The following is a 16822-nucleotide window of genomic DNA, read 5'->3' on the forward strand; positions in this document are numbered from 1 at the left end:
GTTTGTTTTCTCTGAGTTACTCCTCCAGCCAGCAGGGGGCAGAGCTGCTCCGTGACTCTGATCACACACAGTGGAGCCGTTAGACCTCTTTAACTTCTTCCTTTTTCTCCTGGAGAAGCTCGAACTCTGCCTCTGTTAATCAAACTTAAGGTTTTAGACTGATAATAGCTGTGTTTGCAGACTGTGGGTGTGTCTACACTCTCTACGACCACGCCAGTAAAGAAATGGGAGCTGGGTGTTTTCTGTCATTGAGATAATTGGATAAATAGTTTAGGGTAAGGGTCCCAGAGTTCCTGTATTCACATTAAGGAGCAAAAGGAGCACTTTGGGAGGAGGGGTTAAGGTCATAACACTCAGATACCAAGTGACGACATAAAATAAACAATATACCTAAAATGACCAGCAGCCCTCCTCTTATTCGAACAACAGACCGTAAATCCTCTCTGATACTCTCCTACTGTGGCTCAGTATCTCTGCATGATGATAAGAATGAGTGGGGGACCATTAGCCACCAGCTAAGAGGCTAGCGGTGCCTCTTTAACAGCTTTTCTCCCTCAGGTTGTCATAAACATGCTTTAAAGGACACACTGATATACCATTTAGATGACACATCTAGTGGGCTACTGGTTAGACTGGAACGATAACTGGGGGCTTAGACTGGCCGCATGCACAGGGCAAGGATGGAATGTTTTATAAGTTTAAAAGGAGGTCATCATATGGAAAGTCAAGGACAGCATGTTTAATGAGGGTAAGTTCTTTTTAAAACCTTATTACAGGCTTTTAAAAATGACATCTTTAAAGCAAGGATGGAATGTTTCAGAGGGTTTAACAAATGACATCGACTTTTAGGGCAAGGATGGAATGTTCCATAACCTTTAACGGATGACCTCATCTTAAAAGGTAAGGATGGAATGTTCCATAAGCTTTAGCGGATGACATCATCTTAAAAGGCAAGGATGGAATGTTCCATAAGCTTTAACGGATGACCTCATCTTAAAAGGCAAGGATGGAATGTTCCATAAGCTTTAACGGATGACCTCATCTTAAAAGGCAAGGATGGAATGCTTTTATTAAACTACATATATAGGATGACATCATAGTTGAACGCCAGAATGGAATGTTTTATAAGCTTTAACAGATGACATCATCTTTCTAAAGCCTATTTAAGGCATTAAAGGCTTTCCTTGAAGAACTCTGTTAGCTATAAAGGCAAGGATGGAATGCTTTATAAGCATTACATGATAACATCTCCATGACATCTTCAAAGGCAAGGATGAAATGTTTTATAATTTTGAAGGCTTACTTCATCTTTAAATGCCAGAATTGTGTTGAATAAGCTGTAAAGGATTGGATCGTCTTCCTGAGGTCTGTTTAAAGGCTGTAAAGGAATACCATCCATATTTTATTTCTAAATGCATTGATGAAAAGTTTTGTACATGTTAAGGGACGACATCATCTTTACAGGTAAGGAGGGAATGTTGGTGAAGCTGGACCTGTTGGAGGCAGGACTGTCCACGAGGGACAGATCGTTGGTGTATTAATGTTCTACTAATGATCAAGAGATGAAGAAGGATGACTTGTAAGTCAGTTATGGTTATGTAATTTACTGTGTGATCCTCCATGTCTGCCTGCTCCATGTTTCCATGAAGCCCCCCCACATCCCCCCCGCCATAAAGAACTGTAATAATCCATCTTAAGTGGTTTCAGGTTGTTTTGAGAGAGCTGATGTTGCAGCCAGCCGAGCATGAATGAGCAGAAACAGGGTAATCAGACAGAAACCTTCTAATGTTGAGTTTGGGACGTGAACATGCTGCAGTCATAATGTCTGGGTGGGGAGAATCATTATATTCACTTATAAAGACCTTAAAGGATATTTATTCACAGCAGCTGGATGGAAAGAACCTGTAAGAACAAGTGGACCCTCCTGGGATCAGTCCTGGGTCTGGATTAAACTTTATTATTTACAGAAAGTAACCAACGATGGTTTATTATTTTCTCTGTGCTGTTTGGGATGTGTCATACCTGGGAGAATACGAATTAAACATGGTTTTAGAGAGAAAATATGACCCTCTGACAGTTCCAGTGGGATAGTATTATACTGTACAGTTCATAACCACTGAAATACATGATTAAATGTTTCGAAAATATGGTGGTGGCTCTGAGGAAGAATGGATCTTTTCTTCATTGGTCAAACATGTCTTCTCTGCAGATTCATTTTTGGTTTTTACCCTCCTTGTTTAGTAGCGTCAAACAGAATCCATGTTACAGAATGTTTTTAGGTTAAACACATGGTTATGACTGCATTACTGAAGTAACAAGTTAAATCTTAGAGAGGTAATAGTGACACCCATTTCTCTCCTCTAAGAGGATTCTCAGAGATGTGACCAGATTAGACTCATGGGTTTGATGAGGAGCAGAGAGCCGTGAGTGTTCTGATCAGTTCTAACAGCCAGAGATCAGCTCTGACGATGATGACGATGATGCAGAGAGGAGCCGTCCACAGTTCGGCGTTGTGTAAGCCCCAAACAGACAGGCAGCTGGGAAACATCATCACTATCATGAGAGCAACCAAGGACAGAACAGTTTAGAAACCACATTTATGCTCTTGTTTTTCTCTTTGTCCTTTCTCACAGCTAACATTTACTTTGTTGGGAAATGTCAACAAATTTACTAGAATTGTGAAATCTTTCTTCTTTCTTTCTCAGACATTAAAAAAGATTCGGACCAATGTCCTCTGAGGCCTACCAAAAAAGAACAGGAAAATAGAGAAATGGTTTGAACTGATTTAATACTAATGATGAGAGGGGGATAAGGGTTAAGGGACAGTGGGATCAATGGATGAAGAAAAGTGTTCAGAGTCATGGGATGTAGGAATTAGGGAAGGGATCCAGGGATGGTAGGACAAAGGGATCAAGGGAAATGCTTGTAGAATGATGGGATGTAGAGGTGAGGGTAAGGGTAAAGGGATGGTAGGATGAAGTGATGGGGGGTAAGGGTGGAGGGATGTAGAAAGGGGGGTAAGGGTCAAGGCATACTGGAATGTAGGGATGAGGCTATGTGTTGAGGGATGGTGGAATGTAGGGATGAGGCTATGTGTTTAAAGAATGGTGGGATGTAGGGTGGGGTTAAGTGTTGGGGAATGGTGGGATGTAGGGATGAGGCTATGTGTTTAAAGAATGGTGGGATGTAGGGTGGGGTTAAGTGTTGGGAGATGGTGGGATGTTAGGTTGGGGTAAGAGTTGAGGAATGGTGGGATGTAGGGATAAGGGTAAGTGTTAAGGAATGGTGGGATGTAGGGAGGGGGTAGGTGTTGAGGGATGTAGGGATGAGGGTAAGCGTTTAGGGATGGTGGAATGTAGGGAGGGGGAAGATGATTGAGGGATGGTGGGATGTAGGGATGAGGGTGAGTGTTGAGGGATCATGGGATGTAGGGAAGATGGGATGTAGGGATGAGGGTATGTGTTGAGGGATGGTGGGATGAGGGGATGAGGGGATGTGTTGAGGGATGGTGGGATGTAGGGATGAGGGTGAGTGTTTAAGGAATGGTGGGATGTAGGGATGAGGGTAAGTGTTGGGGGATGGTGGGATGTAGGGATGAGGGTAAGTGTTGAGGGATGATGGGATGTAGGGAAAAGGGTATGTGTTGAGGGATGGTGGGATGTAGGGTGGGGGCAAGTGTTGGGAAATGGTGGGATGTAGGGATGAGGGTATGTGTTGAGGGATGGTGGGATGTAGGGAGGGGGGTAAGTGTTGGAGAATGGTGGGATGTAGGGATGAGGATAAGTGTTGAGGGATGCTGGGATGTAGGGATGAGGGTTAGTGTTGAGGGATGGTCGGATGTAAGGATAAGGGTAAGTTTTGGGAGACGGTGGGATGTAGGGATGAGGGTAAGTGTTGAGGGAAGCTGGTATGTAGGGATGAGGGTAAGTGTTGAGGGATGCTGGGATGTAGGGATGAGGGTTAGTGTTGAGGGATGGTCTGATGTAAGGGTTTAGGGTAAGTTTTGGGAGACGGTGGGATGTAGGGTGGGGGAAGACGGTTGAGGGATGGTGGGATGTAGGGATAAGAGAAAGTGTTGAGGGATGGTGGGATGTAGGGATGAGGGTGAGTGTTGAGGAATGGTGGGATGTAGGGAAAAGGGGAAAGTGTTGAGGGAAGCTGGTATGTAGGGATGAGGGTAAGTGTTGAGGGATGCTGGGATGTAGGGATGAGGGTTAGTGTTGAGGGATGGTCGGATGTAAGGATAAGGGTAAGTTTTGGGAGACGGTGGGATGTAGGGTGGGGGAAGATGATTGAGGGATGGTGGGATGTAGGGATGAGAGAAAGTGTTGAGGGATGGTGGGATGTAGGGATGAGGGTGAGTGTTGAGGGATGATGGGATGTAGGGATGAGGGTATGTGTTGAGGGATGGTGGGATGTAGGGAGGGGGTAAGTGTTGGGGAATGGTTGGATGTAGGGATGAGGGTAAGTGTTGAGGGATGGTGGGATGTAGGTATGAGGGTGAGTGTTGAGGGATGATGGGATGTAGGGATGAGGGTTAGTGTTGAGGGATGGTTGGATGTAAGGATAAGGGTCAGTTTTGGGAGACGGTGGGATGTAGGGTGGGGGATAATGATTGAGGGATGGTGGGATGTAGGGATGAGAGAAAGTGTTGAGGGATGGTGGGATGTAGGGATGAGGGTGAGTGTTGAGGGATGATGGGATGTAGGGATGAGGGTATGTGTTGAGGGATGGTGGGATGTAGGGAGGGGGTAAGTGTTGGGGAATGGTGGGATGTAGGGATGAGGGTAAGTGTTGAGGGATGGTGGGATGTAGGTATGAGGGTGAGTGTTGAGGGATGATGGGATGTAGGGTGGGGGGCAAGTGTTGGGGTATGGTGGGATGTAGGGATGAGGGTAAGTGTTGAGGGATGGTGGGATGTAGGGATGAGGGTGAGTGTTGAGGAATGGTGGGATGTAGGGAGGGGGTAGGTGTTGAAGGATGGTGGGATGTAGGGATGAGGGTAAGTGTTGAGGAATGGTGGGATGTAGGGAAAAGGGTATGTGTTGAGGGATGGTGGGATAAAGGGTGGGGGGCAATGGTTGGGGAATGGTGGGATTTAGGGATGAGGATATGTGTTTAGGGATGGGGGGATCTGGGGATGAGGATATGTGTTGGGGAATGGTGGGATGTAGGGATGAAGGTAAGTGTTGATAGATGGTGGGATGGAGGGAGGGGGTCGGTGTTGTGTGATGGTGGGATGAAGGGATGAGGGTAAGTGTTGGGGGATGGTTGGATGTAGGGTGGGGGAAGAGGGTTGAGGGATGGTTGGATGTAGGGATAAGGGTAAGTGTTGAGGGATGGTGGGATGTTGAGGGATAATGGGATGTAGGGATGAGGGTAAGTGTTGAGGAATGGTGGGATGTTGTGGGATAATGGGATGTAGGGATGAGGGTATGTGTTGAGGGATGGTGGAATGTAGGGATGAGGCTATGTGTTTAAAGAATGGTGGGATGTAGGGTGGGGTTAAGTGTTGGGGAATGGTGGGATGTAGGGATGAGGCTATGTGTTTAAAGAATGGTGGGATGTAGGGTGGGGTTAAGTGTTGGGGAATGGTGGGATGTAGGGATGAGGGTAAGTGTTGGGAGATGGTGGGATGTTAGGTTGAGGTAAGAGTTGAGGAATGGTGGGATGTAGGGATAAGGGTAAGTGTTAAGGAATGGTGGGATGTAGGGAGGGGGTAGGTGTTGAGGGATGTAGGGATGAGGGTAAGTGTTTAGGGATGGTGGAATGTAGGGAGGGGGAAGATGATTGAGGGATGGTGGGATGTAGGGATGAGGGTGAGTGTTGAGGGATCATGGGATGTAGGGAAGATGGGATGTAGGGATGAGGGTATGTGTTGAGGGATGGTGGGATGTAGGAATGAGGGGATGAGGGGATGTGTTGAGGGATGGTGGGATGTAGGGATGAGGGTGAGTGTTGAGGAATGGTGGGATGTAGGGAAAAGGGAAAGTGTTGAGGGAAACTGGTATGTAGGGATGAGGGTAAGTGTTGAGGGATGCTGGGATGTAGGGATGAGGGTTAGTGTTGAGGGATGGTCGGATGTAAGGATAAGGGTAAGTTTTGGGAGACGGTGGGATGTAGGGTGGGGGAAGATGATTGAGGGATGGTGGGATGTAGGGATGAGAGAAAGTGTTGAGGGATGGTGGGATGTAGGGATGAGGGTGAGTGTTGAGGGATGATGGGATGTAGGGATGAGGGTATGTGTTGAGGGATGGTGGGATGTAGGGAGGGGGGTAAGTGTTTAGGTATGTTGGGATGTAGGTATGAGGGTGAGTGTTGAGGGATGGTTGGATGTAGGGATGAGGGTAAGTGTTGAGGGATGGTGGGATGTAGGGATGAGGGTGAGTGTTGAGGAATGGTGGGATGTAGGGAGGGGGTAGGTGTTGAAGGATGGTGGGATGTAGGGATGAGGGTAAGTGTTGAGGAATGGTGGGATGTAGGGAAAAGGGTATGTGTTGAGGGATGGTGGGATATAGGGTGGGGGGCAATGGTTGGGGAATGGTGGAATTTAGGGATGAGGATATGTGTTTAGGGATGGGGGGATCTGGGGATGAGGATATGTGTTGGGGAATGGTGGGATGTAGGGATGAAGGTAAGTGTTGATAGATGGTGGGATGTAGGGAGGGGGTCGGTGTTGTGTGATGGTGGGATGAAGGGATGAGGGTAAGTGTTGGGGGATGGTTGGATGTAGGGTGGGGGAAGAGGGTTGAGGGATGGTTGGATGTAGGGATAAGGGTAAGTGTTGAGGGATGGTGGGATGTTGAGGGATAATGGGATGTAGGGATGAGGGTAAGTGTTGAGGAATGGTGGGATGTTGTGGGATAATGGGATGTAGGGATGAGTGTGTGTGTTGAGGGAAGGTGGAATGTAGGGATGAGGCTATGTGTTTAAAGAATGGTGGGATGTAGGGTGGGGTTAAGTGTTGGGGAATGGTGGGATGTAGGGATGAGGCTATGTGTTTAAAGAATGGTGGGATGTAGGGTGGGGTAAGTGTTGGGGAATGGTGGGATGTAGGGATGAGGGTAAGTGTTGGGAGATGGTGGGATGTTAGGTTGGGGTAAGAGTTGAGGAATGGTGGGATGTAGGGATAAGGGTAAGTGTTAAGGAATGGTGGGATGTAGGGAGGGGGTAGGTGTTGAGGGATGTAGGGATGAGGGTAAGTGTTTAGGGATGGTGGAATGTAGGGAGGGGGAAGATGATTGAGGGATGGTGGGATGTAGGGATGAGGGTGAGTGTTGAGGGATCATGGGATGTAGGGAAGATGGGATGTAGGGATGAGGGTATGTGTTGAGGGATGGTGGGATGTAGGGATGAGGGGATGAGGGGATGTGTTGAGGGATGGTGGGATGTAGGGATGAGGGTGAGTGTTTAAGGAATGGTGGGATGTAGGGATGAGGGTAAGTGTTGGGGGATGGTGGGATGTAGGGATGAGGGTAAGTGTTGAGGGATGATGGGATGTAGGGAAAAGGGTATGTGTTGAGGGATGGTGGGATGTAGGGTGGGGGCAAGTGTTGGGAAATGGTGGGATGTAGGGATGAGGGTATGTGTTGAGGGATGGTGGGATGTAGGGAGGGGGGTAAGTGTTGGAGAATGGTGGGATGTAGGGATGAGGATAAGTGTTGAGGGATGCTGGGATGTAGGGATGAGGTTTAGTGTTGAAGGATGGTCGGATGTAAGGATAAGGGTAAGTTTTGGGAGACGGTGGGATGTAGGGATGAGGGTAAGTGTTGAGGGAAGCTGGTATGTAGGGATGAGGGTAAGTGTTGAGGGATGCTGGGATGTAGGGATGAGGGTTAGTGTTGAGGGATGGACTGATGTAAGGGTTTAGGGTAAGTTTTGGGAGACGGTGGGATGTAGGGTGGGGGAAGATGGTTGAGGGATGGTGGGATGTAGGGATAAGAGAAAGTGTTGAGGGATGTGGGATGTAGGGATGAGGGTGAGTGTTGAGGAATGGTGGGATGTAGGGCAAAGGGAAAGTGTTGAGGGAAGCTGGTATGTAGGGATGAGGGTAAGTGTTGAGGGATGCTGGGATGTAGGGATGAGGGTTAGTGTTGAGGGATGGTCGGATGTAAGGATAAGGGTCAGTTTTGGGAGACGGTGGGATGTAGGGTGGGGGATAATGATTGAGGGATGGTGGGATGTAGGGATGAGAGAAAGTGTTGAGGGATGGTGGGATGTAGGGATGAGGGTGAGTGTTGAGGGATGATGGGATGTAGGGATGAGGGTATGTGTTGAGGGATGGTGGGATGTAGGGAGGGGGTAAGTGTTGGGGAATGGTGGGATGTAGGGATGAGGGTAAGTGTTGAGGGATGGTGGGATGTAGGTATGAGGGTGAGTGTTGAGGGATGATGGGATGTAGGGTGGGGGGCAAGTGTTGGGGTATGGTGGGATGTAGGGATGAGGGTTAGTGTTGAGGGATGGTGGGATGTAGGGATGAGGGTGAGTGTTGAGGAATGGTGGGATGTAGGGAGGGGGTAGGTGTTGAAGGATGGTGGGATGTAGGGATGAGGGTAAGTGTTGAGGAATGGTGGGATGTAGGGAAAAGGGTATGTGTTGAGGGATAGTGGGATATAGGGTGGAGGGCAATGGTTGGGGAATGGTGGGATTTAGGGATGAGGATATGTGTTTAGGGATGGGGGGATCTGGGGATGAGGATATGTGTTGGGGAATGGTGGGATGTAGGGATGAAGGTAAGTGTTGATAGATGGTGGGATGTAGGGAGGGGGTCGGTGTTGTGTGATGGTGGGATGAAGGGATGAGGGTAAGTGTTGGGGGATGGTTGGATGTAGGGTGGGGGAAGAGGGTTGAGGGATGGTTGGATGTAGGGATAAGGGTAAGTGTTGAGGGATGGTGGGATGTTGAGGCATAATGGGATGTAGGGATGAGGGTAAGTGTTGAGGAATGGTGGGATGTTGTGGGATAATGGGATGTAGGGATGAGGGTAAGTGTTGAGGAATGGTGGGGTGTAGGGAGGGGAAAGAGGGTTGAGGGAAGCTGGTATGTAGGGATGAGGGTAAGTGTTGAGGGATGCTGGGATGTAGGGATGAGGGAAAGTGTTGAGGGATGGTCGGATGTAGGGATAAGGGTAAGTGTTGGGAGAAGGTGGGATGTAGGGTGGGGGAAGACGGTTGAGGGATGGTGGGATGAGGGTGAGTGTTGAGGGATGATGGGATATAGGTTGGGGGGCAATGGTTGGGGAATGGTGGGATGTAGGGATGAGGGTAAGTGTTGAGGAATGGTGGGGTGTAGGGAGGGGAAAGAGGGTTGAGGGATGTTGGGATGTAGGGATAAGGGTAAGTGTTGAGGGATGGTGGGATGTTAGGTGGGGGTAAGTGTTGAGGAATGGAACGTTTTATTTAACTGATGACCAGTAAGCGATGTAACCCTGACTACACTGGTCACATGTTTCTCCAGTCCTCCACTGATCTCTCCTTGACTGAACTAGACTGCCAGAGTAAAACGGCCCCAAAAGACATGGGTCCTCACAGTGGTTCATGCTTTTATCATTCCTCAGCAGCTCACACATCAGACCCTGAAAATCTGATCCGCATGTGAGATCAGAGAGAGAGAGGGCATGGGATGCCATCAAATCAGCGTTTGGCACGCCAATTATTCACCTCAGTCTGCAGCTCACACCTTCAGCAAATGAACAGAGCACGCTCACACCAACAGAGCATGCTCAAGTGAACAGAGCACGCTCACAAGAACAGAGCATGCTCAAGTGAACAGAGCGCGCTCACAGGAACAGAGCACACTCACACCAAGTCTGGTCCAGTACGGTCCTGCTCAGTACGGTCTGGTCCAATACGGCCTGGTCCTGTTCCATTGGGCTCAGTACTGTCTGGTCCAGTACGGTCTTGTCCAGTACGGTCTGGTCCTGTACGGTCTGGTCCTGTACCATTCAGCCCAGTACAGTCTGGTTTAGTACGGTCGTGTCCTGTACGGTCTGGTTCAGTACGGTCTTGTCCCGTATGGTCTTGTCCAGTACGGTCTGGTCCTGTACCATCCGGCCCGGTACGGTCTGGTCCAGTACGGTCTGGTTCTGTACCATCCGGCTCAGTATGGTCTGGTCCAGTAGGGTCTGGTCCAGTATTCTCTGGTCCTGTACGGTCTGGTCCATTATTCTCTGGTTCAGTACGGTCTGGTCCAGTACGGTCTGGTCCAGTACAGTCTGGTTCAGAACAGTCTGGTTCAGTACGGTCCGGCTCAGTACGGTCTGGTCCACTATGGCCTGGTCCTGTACGGTCTGGTTCAGTACGGTCTGGTCCAGTACGGTCTTGTCCAGTATGGTCTGGTCCAGTACGGTCTGGTTCAGTACAGTCTGGTCCAGTACTGTCCGACTCAGTACAGTCTGGTCCAGTACGATCTGGTCCAGTACGGTCTGGTCCAGTAGGGTCTTGTCCAGTATTCTCTGGTCCAGTGCGGTCTGGTTCAGTACTGCTTTGTCCAGTACGGTCTGGTCCAGTACAGTCTGTTTCATTACAGTCAGGCCAGTATCATCCGGCTCAGTACAGTCTGGTCCAGTACGGTCTGGTCCAGTACCTTCCGGCTCAGTATGCATTGGTCCACTATGGTCTGGTCCTGTACCATCTGGTCCAGTACGGTCTGATCCTGTACCCTCCGGCTCAGTACGATCTGGTACAGTACGGTCTGGTCCAGCACGGTCTGGTCCAGTACTGTCTGGTTCAGTATGGTCTGGTCCAGTATGGGCTGGTTCAGTATGGACTGGCTCAGTACGGTCTTGTCCACTACAGTCTGGTCCAGTACCTTCCGGCTCAGTATGGTCTGGTCCACTACGGTCTGGTCCAGTACGGTCTGTTCCAGTATGGTCTGGTTCAGTACGGTCTGGTCCACTACGGTCTGGTCCTGTACCATCCGGCTCAGTATGGTCTGGTCCAGTACGGTCTGGTCCAGTACGGTCTGTTCCAGTATGGTCTGGTTCAGTGCGCAATGGTCCAGTACGGTCTGGTTCAGTATGGTCTGGTTCAGTCCGGTCTGGTCCAGTACGGTCTGGTCCAGTACGGTCTGGTTCAGTACGGTCTGGTCCAGTACGGTCTGGTCCAGTACAGTCTGGTCCAGTATGGTCTGGTTCAGTATGGTCTGGTCCAGTACGGTCTGGTTCAGTACGGTCTGGTCCAGTACAGTCTGGTCCAGTACCATCCGGCTCAGTATGGTCTGGTCCAGTACGGTCTGGTCCAGTACAGTCCGACTCAGTATGGTCTGGTCCAGTATGGTCTGGTCCAGTATGGTCTGGTTCATTACAGTCTGGTTCAGTACAGTCTGGTCCAGTACGGTCTGGTCCAGTACGGTCTGGTTCAGTACGGTCTGGTCCAGTATGGTCTGGTTCAGTACAGTCTGGTCCTGTACTGTCTGGTCCTGTACCATTCGGCCCAGTACAGTCTGGTTCAGTACGGTCTGGTCCTGTACGATCTGGCTCAGTACGGTCTGGTCCAGTATGGTCCGTTTCAGTACCGTCTGGTCCAGCACAGTCTGGTCCTGTACCATCCGGCCCGGTACGGTCTGGTCCAGTATGGTCTAGTCCAGTAGGGTCTGTTTCAGTACACTCTGTTCCAGTACCGTCTGGTCCTGTACGGTCTGGTCCAGTACTGTCTGGTTCAGTATGGTCTGGTCCAGTATGGGCTGGTTCAGTATGGACTGGCTCAGTACGGTCTTGTCCACTACAGTCTGGTCCAGTACCTTCCGGCTCAGTATGGTCTGGTCCACTACGGTCTGGTCCAGTACGGTCTGTTCCAGTATGGTCTGGTTCAGTACGGTCTGGTCCACTACGGTCTGGTCCTGTACCATCCGGCTCAGTATGGTCTGGTCCAGTACGGTCTGGTCCAGTACGGTCTGTTCCAGTATGGTCTGGTTCAGTGCGCAATGGTCCAGTACGGTCTGGTTCAGTATGGTCTGGTTCAGTCCGGTCTGGTCCAGTACGGTCTGGTCCAGTACGGTCTGGTTCAGTACGGTCTGGTCCAGTACGGTCTGGTCCAGTACAGTCTGGTCCAGTATGGTCTGGTTCAGTATGGTCTGGTCCAGTACGGTCTGGTTCAGTACGGTCTGGTCCAGTACAGTCTGGTCCAGTACCATCCGGCTCAGTATGGTCTGGTCCAGTACGGTCTGGTCCAGTACAGTCCGACTCAGTATGGTCTGGTCCAGTATGGTCTGGTCCAGTATGGTCTGGTTCATTACAGTCTGGTTCAGTACAGTCTGGTCCAGTACGGTCTGGTCCAGTACGGTCTGGTTCAGTACGGTCTGGTCCAGTATGGTCTGGTTCAGTACAGTCTGGTCCTGTACTGTCTGGTCCTGTACCATTCGGCCCAGTACAGTCTGGTTCAGTACGGTCTGGTCCTGTACGATCTGGCTCAGTACGGTCTGGTCCAGTACGGTCTGGTCCTGTACCATCCGGCCCGGTATGGTCTGGTCCAGTATGGTCCGTTTCAGTACCGTCTGGTCCAGCACAGTCTGGTCCTGTACCATCCGGCCCGGTACGGTCTGGTCCAGTATGGTCTAGTCCAGTAGGGTCTGTTTCAGTACACTCTGTTCCAGTACCGTCTGGTCCTGTACGGTCTGGTCCAGTACCTTCCGGCTCAGTACGCATTGGTCCACTATGGTCTGGTCCTGTACCATCTGGCTCAGTACGATCTCGTACAGTACGGTCTGGTCCAGTACGGTCTGGTCCAGTACTGTCTGGTTCAGTACGGTCTTGTCCAGTACGGTCTGGTCCAGTACAGTCTGGTTCAGTACAGTCTGGTCCAGTACTGTCCGAATCAGTATGGTCTGGTCCACTACGGTCTGGTCCAGTGCCTTCCGGCTCAGTACTCATTGGTCCACTATGGTCTGGTCCTGTACCATCTGGTCCAGTACGGTCTGATCCTGTACCCTCCGGCTCAGTACGATCTGGTACAGTACGGTCTGGTCCAGCACGGTCTGGTCCAGTACTGTCTGGTTCAGTATGGTCTGGTCCAGTATGGGCTGGTTCAGTATGGACTGGCTCAGTACGGTCTTGTCCACTACAGTCTGGTCCAGTACCTTCCGGCTCAGTATGGTCTGGTCCACTATGGTCTGGTCCAGTACGGTCTGTTCCAGTATGGTCTGGTTCAGTACGGTCTGGTCCACTACGGTCTGGTCCTGTACCATCCGGCTCAGTATGGTCTGGTCCAGTACGGTCTTGTCCAGTACGGTCTGTTCCAGTATGGTCTGGTTCAGTGCGCATTGGTCCAGTACGGTCTGGTTCAGTATGGTCTGGTTCAGTCCGGTCTGGTCCAGTACGGTCTGGTCCAGTACGGTCTGGTTCAGTACGGTCTGGTCCAGTACGGTCTGGTCCAGTACAGTCTGGTCCAGTATGGTCTGGTTCAGTATGGTCTGGTCCAGTACAGTCTGGTTCAGTACGGTCTGGTCCAGTACAGTCTGGTCCAGTACCATCCGGCTCAGTATGGTCTGGTCCAGTACGGTCTGGTCCAGTACAGTCCGACTCAGTATGGTCTGGTCCAGTATGGTCTGGTCCAGTATGGTCTGGTTCATTACAGTCTGGTTCAGTACAGTCTGGTCCAGTACGGTCTGGTCCAGTACGGTCTGGTTCAGTACGGTCTGGTCCAGTATGGTCTGGTTCAGTACAGTCTGGTCCTGTACTGTCTGGTCCTGTACCATTCGGCCCAGTACAGTCTGGTTCAGTACGGTCTGGTCCTGTACGATCTGGCTCAGTACGGTCTGGTCCAGTACGGTCTGGTCCTGTACGATCTGGCTCAGTACGGTCTGGTCCAGTACGGTCTGGTCCAGTATGGTCCGTTTCAGTATGGTCTGGTCCAGCACAGTCTGGTCCTGTACCATCCGGCCCGGTACGGTCTGGTACAGTATGGTCTAGTCCAGTAGGGTCTGTTTCAGTACACTCTGTTCCAGTACCGTCTGGTCCTGTACGGTCTGGTCCAGTACCTTCCGGCTCAGTACGCATTGGTCCACTATGGTCTGGTCCTGTACCATCTGGCTCAGTACGATCTCGTACAGTACGGTCTGGTCCAGTACGGTCTGGTCCAGTACGGTCTGGTCCAGTACTGTCTGGTTCAGTACGGTCTTGTCCAGTACGGTCTGGTCCAGTACAGTCTGGTTCAGTACAGTCTGGTCCAGTACTGTCCGAATCAGTATGGTCTGGTCCACTACGGTCTGGTCCAGTGCCTTCCGGCTCAGTACTCATTGGTCCACTATGGTCTGGTCCTGTACCATCTGGTCCAGTACGGTCTGATCCTGTACCCTCCGGCTCAGTACGATCTGGTACAGTACGGTCTGGTCCAGCACGGTCTGGTCCAGTACTGTCTGGTTCAGTATGGTCTGGTCCAGTATGGTCTGGTTCAGTATGGACCGGCTCTGTACGGTCTTGTCCACTACAGTCTGGTCCAGTACCTTCCGGCTCAGTATGGTCTGGTCCACTACGGTCTGGTCCTGTACCATCCGGCTCAGTATGGTCTGGTCCAGTACGGTCTGGTCCAGTACGGTCTGTTCCAGTATGGTCTGGTTCAGAACGGTCTGGTCCAGTACGGTCTGGTCCAGTATGGTCTGGTCCAGTACGGTCTGGTCCAGTACGGTCTGGTCCAGTATGGTCTGGTCCAGTACAGTCCGGCTCAGTACAGTCCGGCTCAGTACGGTCTGGTCCAGTACCATCCGGCTCAGTATGGTCTGGTCCAGTACGGTCTGGTCCAGTATGGTCTGGTTCAGTATGGTCTGGTTCAGTACGGTCTGGTCCAGTACGGTCTGGTCCAGTACGGTCTGGTTCAGTATGGTCTGGTCCAGTACGGTCTGGTCCAGTACAGTCTGGTCCAGTATGGTCTGGTTCAGTATGGTCTGGTCCAGTACAATCTGGTACAGTACGGTCTGGTCCAGTACGGTCTGGTCCAGTACGGTCTGGTTCAGTATGGTCTGGTGCAGGATGGTCTGGTTCAGTACGGTCTGGTCCAGTACGATCTGGTTCAGTACGGTCTGGTCCTGTACAATCTGGTACAGTACGGTCTGGTCCAGTACGGTCTGGTCCAGTACGGTCTGGTTCAGTATGGTCTGGTGCAGGATGGTCTGGTTCAGTACGGTCTGGTCCAGTACGATCTGGTTCAGTATGGTCTGGTCCAGTACAATCTGGTACAGTACGGTCTGGTCCAGTACGGTCTGGTCCTGTACCATCCGGCCCGGTATGGTCTGGTCCAGTATGGTCTGGTCCAGTAGGGTCTGTTTCAGTATGGTCTGGTTCAGTACGGTCTGGTTCAGTACGGTCTGGTTCAGTCTGGTCTGGTCCAGTACGGTCTGGTCCAGTACGGTCTGGTTCTGTATGGTCTGGTGCAGGATGGTCTGGTTCAGTACGGTCTGGTCCTGTACAATCTGGTTCAGTACGGTCTGGTCCAGTACAGTCCGGCTCAGTACGGTCTGGTCCAGTACGGTCTGGTCCAGTACAGTCCGGCTCAGTACGGTCTGGTCCAGTCCGGTCTGGTCCAGTACGGTCTGGTCCAGTACAGTCCGGCTCAGTACGGTCTGGTTCAGTACGGTCTGGTCCAGTACAGTCCGGCTCAGTACGGTCTGGTCCAGTACGGTCTGGTCCAGTACGGTCTGGTCCAGTATGGTCTGGCTCAGTACGGTCTGGTCCAGTACGGTCTGGTCCAGTATGGTCTGGTCCAGTACAGTCCGGCTCAGTACGGTCTGGTCCAGTATGGTCTGGTCCAGTACGGTCTGGTCCAGTACTGTCCGGCTCAGTACGGTCTGGTCTAGTATGGTCTGGTTCAGTACGGTCCGGCTCAGTACGGTCTGGTCCAAAATGGTCTGGTCCAGTACGGTCTGGCTCAGTATGGTCTGGTCCAGTGCGGTCTGGTCCAGTACGGTCCGGCTCAGTACGGTCTGGTCCAGTATGGTCTGGTTCAGTATGGTCTGGTCCAGTACGGTCTGGCTCAGTACGGTCTGGTCCAGTACGGGCTGGTCCAGTACGGTCTGGTCCAGTACAGTCCAGCTCAGTACGGTCTGGTCCAGTACGGGCTGGTCCAGTACGGTCTGGTCCAGTACAGTCCAGCTCAGTACGGTCTGGTCCAGTACGGTCTGGTCCAGTACGGTCTGGTCCAGTACGGTCTGGCTCAGTACGGTCTGGTCCAGTATGGTCTGGTCCAGTACGGTCTGGCTCAGTACGGTCTGGTCCAGTACGGTCTGGTCCAGTACGGTCTGGCTCAGTACGGTCTGGTCCAGTATGGTCTGGTCCAGTACGGTCTGGCTCAGTACGGTCTGGTCCAGTATGGTCTGGTCCAGTATGGTCTGGTCCAGTACGGTCTGGCTCAGTACGGTCTGGTCCAGTATGGTCTGGTCCAGTATGGTCTGGTCCAGTACGGTCTGGCTCAGTACGGTCTGGTCTTAGTAGGTGGATCAGACCTGATCTCACTGTGACCAGAGGAGAGAGTCCGGTGCATGCGTGGCGTTGCAGTGTGTCAGTGCCACGTTGCCCTCAGCCTCGGTTTAAAAGTTGAAATACAGAGAAACTATCGACTCATTCTGTGTAAAAGTTTTTTACGCGTTTTTGTAACATCATGACGGATAGAGGAGACCGCGCTACCCGACAAAAAGAGAAGAAAGACGATGAGGACGGCGACATGAACGCCATCCTGGCGGAACTCCACGAGGAGTTCAAGACGCTGAAATCACAAAGTGTCTCACTACAATCACAAATTGGTGAGATCCACTCATCCACTGAGAGACTGTTGGACTGTAAAGTGGAACGTCTGGAGAGACTCACTGCAGACAACAGGGAGGATCTAAAGGCAGA

The 16822-nt window shown here is 51.1% G+C and overlaps 1 protein-coding gene across 1 annotated transcript; it reads left to right on the forward strand.

Moving 5' to 3' along the window:
• The first annotated feature begins 9516 nt into the window (after positions 1 to 9516).
• On the forward strand, positions 9517 to 16446 carry LOC121511741. The gene is given in 9 exon segments (XM_041790503.1): positions 9517 to 9593; positions 9715 to 10426; positions 10528 to 11565; positions 11617 to 12225; positions 12307 to 12540; positions 12592 to 13665; positions 13747 to 13890; positions 13942 to 15165; positions 15250 to 16446. Coding segments are annotated over 9 exon segments (6309 nt in total).
• The last annotated feature ends 376 nt before the right edge of the window (positions 16447 to 16822 follow it).

The sequence above is a fragment of the Cheilinus undulatus genome, linkage group 7 (genome assembly GCF_018320785.1).
Source record: "Cheilinus undulatus linkage group 7, ASM1832078v1, whole genome shotgun sequence".
Classification (NCBI taxonomy): Eukaryota; Metazoa; Chordata; class Actinopteri; order Labriformes; family Labridae; genus Cheilinus; species Cheilinus undulatus.